This window comes from Mytilus galloprovincialis, chromosome 1 (genome assembly GCF_965363235.1).
Source record: "Mytilus galloprovincialis chromosome 1, xbMytGall1.hap1.1, whole genome shotgun sequence".
Lineage (NCBI taxonomy): Eukaryota > Metazoa > Mollusca > Bivalvia > Mytilida > Mytilidae > Mytilus > Mytilus galloprovincialis.
In genome coordinates, this window is record NC_134838.1 from 61,557,420 (window position 1) to 61,571,256 (window position 13,837).

Here is a 13,837-nt window from a genome sequence, read left to right on the forward strand (position 1 = left end):
TTAAGTGAATATTTATAAAATAAACAATATACTCATCATGGTTCATTCGTGTTATTGTATGTATAATCCTTAAATGGTAAGATCAGAATTTTGAAGTCGAAAACGGAATGTTAGACATATTAACTTATGGTATTTATTCCCTTTCCACACTTACATTTACAAATTGATTTTTTATTCAATTTTACAGTCACACAGTGGTATGCAACTGTTCATGTTATACAAAGCAGTACAGACAATTATTGAAATGGCACCAGTTGATGCACTTACGGCTAATTCGAAAAATACAATTGCAGAGGAAAAACTGCTTAAAATGAGAATTGAACATCAAACTATTGTACGTAAAACTCAAGTTATGTTTCTAGTAGTCATATTGTTTAGCACATCATTTCAATCTGGTTCAATCTCGAAACACTGAAGAAAACCACATCAAAGATATATAATCTCATAATATATTTATCATTCGTCAGTTGTTTGTAAAATTTCAGACACATTTTATTTGAATGTTTGCGATCACGTTTAGATTACATTCTATGTTTTTGAATACATAGAAAACATACGTTTACTTTTCTACATTGACTAGAGGTATACATGGGTATAGGGGGAGGGGAAGATCTGATTAACATGTTTAACCCCGCAGCATTTTTGCGCCTGTCCCAAGTCAGGAGCCTCTGGCCTTTGTTAGTCTTGTATTATTTTTACTTTTAGTTTCTTGTGTTTAATTTGGAGTTTAGTATGACGTCCATTATCACTGAACTAGTATATATATTTGTTTAGTGGCCAGCTGAAGGACGCCTCCGGTTGCGAAAATTTCTCGCTGCATTGAAGACCTATTGGTGACCTTCTGTTCTTGTCTGTTCTGTGGTCAGGTTGTTGTCTCTTTGACACATTCCCCATTTCCACTCTCAATTTTATTGATTTAATTTATGCTATTTCTTATTTGTATTTATGGTTTAACAATATAAAGTAAGATTTAAGAACCAAATGAACTCATTTTTAGTATTATCAATTTACTTTGAAAGGACACAACATAAGCATGGAACTTACATGTCGTAATAAAAGAAAGATTAATTACACGTTGTCAAAACGGAATAACAGAGATGCATGTATTCACTGTAAATTCAGTATTCAGTGATACATCAGTCAGTAGTTGTATTATCATGCTATCATACAGTGTTTCTTTATGGCGTACTTTTTTTTAGACATTACAAATAGATTTGAATGGTAATAGTGACCAGCATTATCCTGTGAAAGTTCTTGACTGTGATACAATATCACAGGTGAAACAGAAATGTTGTGCTCAGATATATAAAAATAAACCTGCTTCTGAGATTCCACATAATGAGGAACTTTCCTTAGGTACGCAATTATGATCATATTACCTCTTACAGTGCGATTTTGAATAAAGATTTAAACGCTTCTGAAAGTAATAAATATATTTTCTGACATAACAGGAACTTATGAAAACATATTATAAGTTGCCTTTTGGAGACTATGCCTAAATCAGATGTGAAACATAGTCTTAGCTTTGACCATCGGGTGAATTTTTAAATGAAACCCTTTAATTAAAACCACAAAAACACCACCGTATGTTCTTTTTATATGAGTGAGCTTTGACAACACACGTCACAGAAAGTATAACAAACTTTTTCGTAGGTTAGTACGTTATTATAATTTTTTCACTTTTTTAATAACTTAACTTTCTGTTGTTCTAACAAAATTGATAATTTTTCAGAAAAGCTTGTCGTAAAGTCACTGGTACTAAAACACGATCTTTATTTTTTTGGTTATTACTATCTTTTTCATTATCTTTTATTATATTTATAGCTACTATTATTGTGATTATTCATAAATAAATTAGTTCGACTACAATTTTATCATTGCATCCAACGTATGAGCATAGACATCTAAGAATTAATTGGAAGTGTCTTGTAATTATTTAAGATACAAGGAGAACATATTTGTACTCGCCTAATACATGTAATAACAGAACCATAGATTAAAATGTTTAACACTACATATACTATCATCTAGTAATACTTTAGTCTGTTTAAATAGTATACTTACATCGGATTTATGCTATATTTCTCTTCCAGTCTTGATAAGAATATATCAAAACCATCCGTGAGAAGTTCTGATGCCTATGAACATATATTACTTACATTTTATTTAACATGGTCAATAACAAGTGTTGCAAGAGCGTTTGTTTCCTAAGCAACATGTTGAATAAATTTGTATAAAGTTGCATTACTTCAAGGCTTAAGCTTGTTGCAGATAAATCTAAGTCAGCCCTCTCTCTTGGCTTAGTTCGATTGATTAGACGGACAAGATATTTAATCTTATACAGAATGACTTTATATATAATACGTTACATTTGATTTTGAGGTAGAACCGTAGTAAAACTTATTCATTGACTATATTGTAGAATGGCAAGAAGGAACATCAGGCAAACTTACTTTGAATGATATCGACAATACAAGTAATAAAAACAATGGATTGATCTGTCTAAATACCTTAAAACATTATATGGTTAAGGACAACTGTAGAATGGCCCTTATGTACAAGCACATTGACGAAGAGGATGTCTATGGTGAATATATTCTAATATTTTTACAGTTTTCAAAACAGTAACTGTGCACAACTTTTTATAATGGCATTTTCTTAAATCCGTCATTTAGTAGACTAAGTGTTATCGTCAAACTTGGCGTTAATGCAATGCTATTGTGTTTTGAGATTTTTGCACCACATTTTGGATACATTTTTGTTGACAATTTCTATCTCAAACTTTGATGATTTTCATACTGTTACATATCAAGTGTCGGTTCTAGTTCTATATGGCTTTATTTACACTTATAAGAATATACGTAGAGTTAGATAGTTTCATCATAGTATTTGAACTGTTAAATGCCCTATAACTTTAGCATAGACATGTATTGTTTCCGATATCAAGTACGTTATATCATAAACACATTGTATTTTATGTTTTGTGCTTATTTTTTTTTCTGATTTTTCGGTTTACAACATAAGCATTTCAATCAGTTTTTAATAGTATTCTCGTTACTGTGCCTATAATAGGTAAAAGTGGAACTTCATTGAAATATTTCCTTAAAAAATAGGAAACTTTTTCCGATAATTTGTATTTTTCATGAAACATTTACATCTACAAAGGCAAGGACTTATTGGAGAAGTACGTTACTAATAACCCGAATAATATGTATTAAAGGAGAATTAAAGGCAGTTCATATATTATTCTTGGATTATGATAAATTATGATGTATTATTCTAGATTGGTATTGAGAACTTTTTTATATTAACTAGCTAATTCATCAGGAGGTCGAACAGAAAGTGTAACATCAGAGGATATTCAGTTACTGGTGTCGGGTAGTGATGAAGGCGATGATACAGAAACGCAAAAATGGCACTTGGTACATGTACAAGTATATTGAATCATTGTTTTTCTCTATGCTTTTTTGCAATTTAAAACATGTGAAAATGTCATTCTAATGTATATGATTTGAGTCATATAAGTTCATACACATTTATGAATAATTCTTAGAAATAAACATACTTAATATAAACTATCTTTGATGTAACATAAATATGTCTTGACACATTTGATAATCTTAAGTGAAACATCATGTGAGTAAGATGCTATTTAAAAATTAATAAAAAATTACTTTAAAGAAGACTATGCTAAAACCATCATTCTGAATATTAATTTCATGCGGTTTGTAGTTTAATCCGAAAGTAAATAACCAGTGCAAATTTATGTTTATAATAAAAATTTGGTAGCTTTTTTTCTCTGACATAATATATCCAAGTCTTCAACAATGTGACCGAGTTACAAAGTGATAACAACTAGCAGAGAGCTAAAATAAAAAACATCAATGTAAATTTTGTTTTAATTTTTTATGATTATAATTTTCATTTTGCAATACATTTCTTTAAAGGAAACCTGTTCGGTAAGTAAACTGATGTCCTGATTGTCATGTTAACATATACTTCTTCAATTTTGCTTCTTAACGATAAATTATAGGAAATGCTCACTTTAAAAGCTCTCCATTTTAAGAGACCTCGTACAGTAACTACTTCAATAACACTTCAATTGATCGATCCACTCTAGTGTTTTCCCCATTTCACTATGTATTTATATTCGCTCGTTGATTATTTCTTCTTAGTTTGTTTCTGGCCGACTATCGCATTGCCATATATGTATAATCCTGCGCTAGAAAAATATATCAAATTAAGGCCTGAGTAGTTTACCGATATTCAAATATTATGATTTGATTAGCGTGTGAAAAATAAAGGTAACAAACAAGGACTCATTGAACTCAAAAACCAGACTGGAAGCATCAACAAGTAAGTTTCTGGTGGTATAATACATCAATCGACATACAAATTCACACAATGTCAAAATGTCAATTTTGTAAATAAATTTCTCTGAAGGAAACTTGTTAATTAGGTAAATCGATGTTCTGGTACGATTTTGAGCTTATACTTTATATTGGTGCTTTTTATCTATTACATATTTAATAGTTTTCTATTCAAGAATTCTAAATGCATACTACTTTGATTACTTACCTATTGCTTTGCTGATTTTTTTTTCCATTCCACTCTGAATATGTATTCGTATATTCATGTGCTGGTTGTTAGATTCTGGGGTCATTGACTTTGAAACTAGACTAGCAACAATTGTTATATTTCAATATTGACGTGATAAACATACTAGAATACATATAAAACTTTTAATATTGCAATTTAGTTTATGATTTGCTAATGCATTCCGCTAGCGTTTCTGCTTTTTATATACATTTTTCGTGACGAACGATTGCAATATTATGCACCCCAAGGCATCAATGTAAAAAATTATTTTGTCAACAGATCTTTGATCTTTGATCGAAATGTTAAATATAATTAGTCGAATTCTTGAAATTTGAAGAACCATAAATATATACAATTAAATATTTCCGATACATCTGATAACGCCGTTATTTAAGTGTGATCTTTTTAATATTTTGAATAACAGGAACCGCGAAGGGCTAATGCACACTATATGTTAGACTTTGATGTTGTTGATACTTGATGGCCACAGACCTAAATTAATTCCTCTATTAGTTATTTATAACTTTTTGCCTCATTAAAAAAATGTACTAATCTTTTTGTCAAATTTTTTGTGTGTGTAATGTATAGTACTAGTCCAAAACTATATCCAAAATTCAGAAAGATTGCTTACAAACATCTTACAAATTTAGCCAATACACATCCATACCCCTATGGACAAGTCAAGAGATGTTCCGAAAACTGTAAATATCACCTTTTTGCACTTGGACTAATCACTCTTTTCATATTAAAATCTGTTAAAATACATTCAACAAAAAAATATTTCACCTCTCTTCTTTCATTTCCACCCCCTAAAAACTAAGAAATGAATGAAAAAAGCAAAGAAAAAAAAGAAAGAAAAAAATACACTTTAACTATAGGGAACTATATTCTGGAACAACGAAAAGTGGGGTCATTAATTGTGGTCTCGGGCCTGATTCAAAGGGTGCATACTATAAATAAAGACTTAACTTTGGGTCTAATTTTCAGTTCGGTTTCACACATGCGACTCACAATACAATGGTCTAGAATGAACTGACGGTTCAGGTCAGATTATTGGGAATAAAAAGTATAAACTTAAATTTTGTAAACAACTCGCTTTTACATTTCCTCGCAAATTCTTGATTATTCACATTATATTAAGTACACTATTTAGAAGTTGTGTATATCTCATCATTTAGGTTGGTTAAATATTTGTTTCCCGTTTTTGTTAACTGCTTTATTTTTGTGTATTTAGATAATTTGTAATTGACATTTCAATATGCCGTTTGGAAATTTTATGCATTTTACATTTTATACTGTATACTGGATAAGGCAACAGTAATATCTTTCTTCTTGTTTGTGTCGTGTTCTGAATGAAGTATATAAATTATATATTTTTTCAGGCATAATTTAAAAACAAACGCATACTATTGCGTACAATTTAATGCGACTTTACATATTTTCAGCCAAACCTTCCTGATGACATAAAGTCTAATAAAGAAACCGACTTTGGTGACATATTCTTGAATAGATTATTTCATACAAAGGTAAGATTGATATAAAAAATCCTTTTAATTTAAGCCAAAGTTATCAAACAAATACTTTATATATTGATTCCATTATCATGCAATTCCATTGTATCGCAAACAAAATAGTCATGTGCGATACGAACTGGAACATTTTTTAAACTTCAGCAATTTGATAATGATTTCAAAAAAAAATAATTAAAAAAAGGTTCAGTAACTGAACGTGGCTGCGTACTTATACATCTCAAACGAATAACACCCTGTGATTAAAACTGGTTACCTTTTATTAATAGTGTTGTAGACTTTTTAGGCGTTTAGGTAAATTATTTATTGAGAACATGTAGACGCCGTCGGAAGACAGAGCGTTTAGTAATATCAAGACGTTTTAAAAGAAATATATATATATAAATGATTAATCATTTCCAGTTGCTTTTATCCGACTACATTGATTCAACGTTTGAGGGATTGATAGACTCGCAATCACTGTCCATACCAATTCGATATTTCCTCTGCATGTTAGACAAGTTTGGAAACGACTATAAAATTGAGTCAGATGTTTTACTAGCATGGAAAAATGAGTGGTGAGTGTTCCTTATAATTATTCAAATAATCAAGTTCCCTCAAATAATATTATTTTCCAATTTAATGAAAACTATAGACATATTAACATCTGTTTTCTTGTATTATCATGATTATATGCTTAAATATTTATTTTCATTTTATTTTAATGTCTTATTGAAGTTTATCTATTTTTTTGTTCAAACAAACGAGAACACTGCTTGATCAATTGTATACGTCCAAAACGCTTTTATGGATATATGTTCATCAGAAACGCCCACGGACGAATATAGGAAAGCCAAAGATGTATAATGATTAAAAAAGAGATAAAAGATTAAAATGACAAAAAAATACATATGTATATATATATACGATCATGTTTGCCTGATGCAGTTGAATACTTAGTTTATAGATAATGTTGAATTTATGAACGAACAAGCTAAGGAGCTCTGGAATTTATCATGTCACTTCAAAATTATTGACTACTGAGCTGATGATACAACTGGGGACTGATCGTCAACTAGCAGCGGTATCGACCCAGTATTTTAAAAGAACCACTAAAACAACACTTAATAAATTGAATGCACCAGAAGCGCTTTTTGGGGGTTTTCCTTCGAAGGATCGCGTAAAGCCGAAAATTGGAAACCAAAAATTTATTAGAAACGACAGAGTGTTAGGACCTCAGAAATAGTAAATCCATCAAACATGTTTGTCATTTGCACAGTATATATGTGCATGATACTCGGGAGATATTTTTATGAACTATATTATTTAATAAAAATACGAACAATTTAGTTTTCATACAAAGAGCTTAAAACAGCATGTTAGATGTTTGTTTTTAACAATAGATCTCAATTTCTAATTTTGTGTTTTTCTGATTTAGTTATGCCGCGCGAGTTTGGGCTCCGTTCATTGCAAAACCAGACATACTGTTCGATGTTAATGTACCTGGTCATGTGGAACCATGTTTGGACATTCTAAGACAAGTGTTTGTAGAAAGCTTCACACAGACAGCTCACAAAGTTAACAAGGTCAGATTTATAATTTACTGAATAAGAAGATTTATAGACAGTTTTAGTTTATGTTATCGTACTTCACTCATTCACTTCTGATGATGCCATAAAATATTTTCACAATATACACGGAATGACACGAATGTCGAATAATTGTGTTGTGGAATAGGTTAGATTTAAAAATTAAAAATTGTCGGTAACATACAACACTTTTGTTTCAAAATAAAAATATATGCACGCGAATATTTTTATTACAATTCTAGGAGACAGGCAAGTATAAGTAATCATTATTTAACATTAAATTAAACAGGAGTCACCACCACAGAAACTATTGTTTCATAAAGATATACCAAGATACAGAAAACTCATCGCTCCTTTCTTCGTACGAGTAGAGCCAGTGGATGAACAAGAATTCTGGAGTGCATTAGAAGAAATATCAAACGTAATTATAATTATATTTTATGTTATCAATTATATATGTTTATTGGGGATTCCAAATACTCATAAAGAAAAACTGAAGCACTATTTGAGATATACACACATTGTTCTAACATGATATATCATACATTACTTTTTGTTGGGTTCATGTCACATTCACGTTTATCCTATATTTGTAAAATTATAAAGGTATACCGAAACATCTTTATGTCATTTGAATACGTTTTAGCGTAGGTTCTTTTGTAACATTCGTTTGATGTGTTTGAGCTTTTGATGTTGCTATTTGATTAGGGGTTTTCCGTTTTAAACTTCCTCAAAGTTTGGGATTTTTTTGGGATTTTTTTATTTTTCGTTTGCATGCGCGTGTAAATTCTTAACTTGTTATGTATTAAAGTTATCTATATTGGGTAGACAAATAATGTGACTTACTTGTTTCAGACACAGAAAGAAGAATTGAAGTTCAGTCGGCAATCTACTCTTCATCAACTGTATAATTTGTTTATTGGCAAGTATAGATCTGAGGTAAGCAAACATAAAGCCTTTTTGCCATACTATATCTGAAAAAGAACCAAATACCAACCCTGTAAATATTTATAGTGACGAAGCTCCTTTTTGTTTAAAACAAAGTTATATTTCCCATGTTTTAAATTAAACCCATTTTACAAGATATCGAACACTGGTATGACAACATAATTGGAGTAGTTTCACGTGAAGATGTTTCTTCCATTTCCGGCCCCTTATAGTTCGGTTAAAGTTGTAAATGTTATATTTTTATCTAACGGTAATTTAAAAAAGGATTTAAAGACTAATCAATTTATACAATATTTTACGTGCTCTTTTTTAATCTATCTTTTCCTGATGTGTAAAATCATTGTAAGTTTTCGGTATGAATAAAAGATTATTAGTCTTAATTTGACAGGTCAATAGTGATACTTCGTACATTGATATAAGAAGATGTGGTATGAGTGCCAATAGGACAACTCACCATCCAAGTCATAATTTGTAAAAGTAAACCAATATTGGTCAACGTACTGCCTTCAACACGGAGCCTTGGTTCACACCGAATAGCAAGATATAAAGGGCCCCAAAATGACTAGTATAAAATCATTCAAACAGGAAAACAAACGGTCTTATTTTGTTAAAAAATAAATATGTATAAAAATAGTTAACATGTAAAGATGCAAAAAATATAATCAACAAGTATTATTGCTATTGCTAAACATTTGTGAAAAACTTTATAAAAGACCTTAATGGACACTGCTATTTATAAAAAGCTTGTAAGGATCTGTTTCATTAGCTCGGTATTTACGTACAAATATATACTGTTTATATGTTTTAGATTATTGATGATTTCGAGGACATGGAAGAAAGTAAAGACCTACAATTTGCACATAAACTCGAAGAAGTCATAGATTTGATGGAGGAAATTTCAAGTGATTCTTGAATAAAGGAATATGTCTCATATATCAGGAAAAGTGTTCCAGAAAATGTGTTTTAGCAAAGTTCGATCGAAGTTATAATTTGAAAAAAAGCTAACAATTTGTCATCAGAGTAAAATGATGTTCATAGATTTGTTGAATGGATTTTTCAGTCATTGTCAAAGTAATTGACGTGAATTAAACACATTTAATGCATTAATATTTTATTGAATTAAGTCAAATTGTTAAAAAGATAAAAGCTGTATGTCAGGATTTGCAATTTTTATCACATATCTAATTGTATTATAATTATACATTTATTTATCGATGTATTTCAAAATTTATGTTTCATCATTAGCCTAATGAGAAAATTCCAGCGAAGAAATAACCTATGTATTTAAATCCTATTGAAATAAAAACCGATAACTGAACATACTACATGTACATGTCCTCAATGCTCTTCAACTTCTTACTTTATTTGACCTTTGTAACATTTTTTTATTCGAACGTCACTGATGAGTCTTTTGTAGACGAAACGCGCGTCTGGCGTAAATATAAAGTTTCAATACTGGTATCTTTGATGAGTTTATTTATATACAACAGATTATTAACGTCATTTCGGTTAATTTCGTTTAATATTTAGATACAAAAAAATAGCTGATATGTTTCTTAAATACGAAACGGAACTGAACATCAAAAATACGGATCAGGACATACGGAACATAATGATTTCGTGTATTCGTGAATGTGAAATACAATATGAATTGTATCTGCTTACGAATACAAGAATAAATAGATTTTGGTAACTTATGCAGTGATTTAAGTTGTTTGTACCACATTATGTCGGAAATATTCGAGGCTGTCTTCGCTTGCATTTCAGGTAGCACGTGTCTTATATCATGGTTTATTACTAATACTTGTAGTCAACATACATGGGATATTTTTTATAAACATTACATTTCATATACTTTTATAAAGCTGTTTTGTTGACAATTTGTATGTAACATTTTATTCATGTATATTCACATGTACATCAAAAGGTATTTTGATGTATCACTAATACGTTAACATATTTGACTGCTTATGAGTTTTTGAAAACGAAAATTAACAACTATTTATTTTAGCAGTTTGATGTTTCAATAGTAAATTATATAACTAACTTTGCCTTAGTATATGATGACAAACTTTATGCGTTTTTCTTTGAGAATTGATAGACTCCAAATGTTTAAAAAGTATTCATTTAGGTCATAGATTATCATATTTTAGGGTATACATTTAAATTTTTAGAAATGTGGATATCTCGATCTGAAAGACCGACTTATGATATGTTTAATGATAATAATTCATTATAATAACAGCTACATTTGTTTTGTAACAAATGAACTTTTATTAATAAAATTCTTTTTGTTATGTTCTCTATGTTTTTGATACCATATGTGTGACATATCTAGCATAAATATGATTAAGTTACTGAGATAATAGTGATTTTTTTTTGTATTTGTTAAGTATTTCTTGTATATCTGTAGATTGTGTGAAATAAGGTCATAGTGTCAAAAAAATGTCAAACACTATGTTCACATGCTTGTGATTTGTAACTTTATTTTTTGTAATGAGTTGCAATGTAATGAATAAACTACAAATTTAATAAAAGGGTATGCGTTGCTTAACCAAGATGTAGGATATCTTACTATAAAACTCGTATTGAAATAAAACATCACATCCGTTTTTATCGATCTATGTTATGCTAACGTTTTTTTTTAAAACAGCTCTAGTTGTGTTTTAAAGCAATCTCGTCTAAATTGCAGAATGCCATGAGTTGTTTTCAAAATCTGGTAACAAAAGATCTGCATAAAGGCTGTAAGCATTTTTAATGCAAAAAATTAATAAAGTAAAAGCAACAAACAACCGCTTCTTTGTTTTGCCGTTCTGAAAAGAAAGGAGAGGAGAAAGATACAAAACATACATTCAAACTCATTAGTTGAAAATAAACTGACAATCACATGGCAAAAAAGAAAAATACTGAAGACAAACAAAAGTACACAAAACAAACTAATAAAATACTGGCAGTGATTCCAGGTTCTCGGGAAGGGTAAGCAGATCCTACCCCACATTCGTGTTAATGTAAATGATCTAAATGATAATTGTTTATTTCAGAGATTATAAGTCATACATTTTTTATATCAAAGATCAAAAATACTTTCCATCTTGAATACTTTCCATCTTCAGATTTATGTGTGAGTTATTTAACAAAGCTATGTTATTGTCAGTGATATTTCTATATTAGACAAGTATCAAAATAATGATCAAAACCCTCTTTTGCTTATCTTTTCTGAAGGGGGTGTAATTTCAGTTTTATATACAATTCACCTTTATTGACAAATAATTTATCAACACAAATGTCATAAATTATGATCAAGTTCCGACTATAAATCGAAAATACTCCCATGGACACGTTGTCCACATTAGTGGTATATCCATTCGATGATTTGGCACCCTTTCTGAAGGAAAGGCTCACAAGACTCGTTTGTTATATATCTTATACAAGTGAGAGGATTAGCTAGCTATAAAACCAGGTTTAATCCACCATTTTCTACATAATGATATATATGTACCAAGTCAGGAATATGACATTTGTTATCCATTCGTTTGATGTGTTTGAGCTTTTGATTTTGTCATTTGATTAGGGACTTTTCGTTTCGAATTTTCCTCGAAGCTCGGTATCCTTGTTATTTTACTTTTTATTATCATATTGAAATTAAATAACTCGTTTTGATATCAACCGATACTTGTTATGAAACCTATAGTGTGTCTTTCTAAAATATGGTAATATTATATTGCTACGTTGATTATTCTGTTTTGAAGACACGCTGAAGAACTTGTTTTTATGCTGTTATGGATACATATGCGTAAGGAAATTTATATGACTTTACTGCATTTTTTTACTGAAAATTGTATATTTCGTAAAACAATAAAAAAAAAAACCACAAGCTTTGATAATTGCGGTGTTTGTACTTTCATACAATCATAACAGCATCGCATTGAAATATTCTTTCACAGAACTTTTTAATGATTTTTTTTTCGAACTCATAAATTAAATATGATTAGTATTAAAATTCAAATTAGAGATGCGAATGCAAATCAGATCTTTAAAATAGAATAGATAATGCAAATGCATTTAACATGAAAATTACCTGACTTGAACATGTTGAACTTATGTTGAACGAAAAACAGGAGAAAGTACGTTTGAGGTGAAAATGAACATTAAATGGATTAATGTGCTTAATGTAATAATAGAGTGACAAATTAAGTTTATCGGTACTTGCATAGCCTATAAATTCTGCTACCATAAAACGTAGAAAAAACATAATGTGTTGATACTTGTTACCGCCAATCATTAACTACCTATATATTCAATATAAAAATTTTCCTGTTGTTTACAAAAACTGGCTGCTGTAACTTTATAGCATATTCAAAAAGTCAGGAACCTTTTTTTTTAGTTTTTGATCGAAAATAAATTGTGAGTGTAACTCTAGTTTTGTTCAATGATTTGTGTTCAATACTTCCAGTACATTCCGAAATCGGCAAAATTTTAGACCAAACCAAATTTGACTGTGGTGACAAATCTTATTCGATATCATTACAACCTCGGTAAATAACTAAAACTTGCAGGAGATCCTCATGTTATTGTAAATGAAATTCTGTTCAAACAGTCTCTTGCATTTAACCCATTTCTGTTTAGTAGTTTTTGTAGATATGTACAAAGACTGACACAATGTTCTGGCAGAAGTAGGAGTATTTCCATTCAATACGATTACTTAACAATCTACGCATTTATTTAAAGACTGCTAGCTACGTATCATGTCATTCAACATAGATAAATATCTTGAGCATAGCGGCAACTAGCTGCTATGATATTGAACGTAACTCTAGAAACGATTATGAGAGGTATTCCTCTTTGATCCATTGAAGGAGAATGCCAATCGTTGGAAAATTGATTTGCCGAGAAAAAAAAATGAAATTGTCTTCAGATTATTGACGTGTTCCTAAATTTGAAAATGTCTTTTTGTTTTCGTTTTCAAAAACAACATATCAAAATTGTTTTGGAAACATAAAAATATACACATAAAAAGACGTATACAAGGCAATAATAGAAAGAAAAAGAAAGACATTTACATAAAAGCAAACAAATAAATACCTTAGAGGAGTTGGTTCTTTTCTATATGAAAAATTAAGCAGACGCGTTAATGGAATTGGTCTTACTTTTTATATGAATAGCAGGAGATGAGGTGTTTACGTCAACTACACA

The 13,837-nt window shown here is 29.9% G+C and overlaps 2 protein-coding genes and 1 long non-coding RNA gene across 4 annotated transcripts in view; 2 read left to right on the forward strand and 1 right to left on the reverse strand.

Moving 5' to 3' along the window:
* LOC143080576 (plexin-B1-like) overlaps positions 1-4,630 on the forward strand; it is a 92,956-nt gene extending 88,326 nt beyond the window's left edge. For both annotated transcript variants that reach the window (XM_076256482.1, XM_076256489.1), the window contains 5 exons: positions 188-334; positions 1,200-1,356; positions 2,423-2,587; positions 3,316-3,422; positions 3,948-4,630. In XM_076256482.1, the coding sequence (XP_076112597.1) occupies positions 188-334; positions 1,200-1,356; positions 2,423-2,587; positions 3,316-3,422; positions 3,948-3,980 (609 nt within the window). In that variant the 3' untranslated portion in view covers positions 3,981-4,630. The remainder of the gene's footprint in view (positions 1-187; positions 335-1,199; positions 1,357-2,422; positions 2,588-3,315; positions 3,423-3,947) is intronic.
* The window catches only part of LOC143080610 (uncharacterized), a 191,882-nt gene that overhangs the window by 37,872 nt on the left and 140,173 nt on the right, over positions 1-13,837 (reverse strand). The window lies entirely within an intron of this gene.
* LOC143080600 (plexin-B-like) lies at positions 5,478-11,202 on the forward strand. The gene is made up of 6 exons (XM_076256528.1): positions 5,478-6,125; positions 6,531-6,685; positions 7,546-7,693; positions 7,986-8,117; positions 8,552-8,635; positions 9,453-11,202. Exons 2-6 carry the CDS (start codon positions 6,618-6,620, stop codon positions 9,555-9,557), a joined length of 537 nt encoding a protein of 178 aa, XP_076112643.1. The 5' UTR covers positions 5,478-6,125; positions 6,531-6,617; the 3' UTR covers positions 9,558-11,202.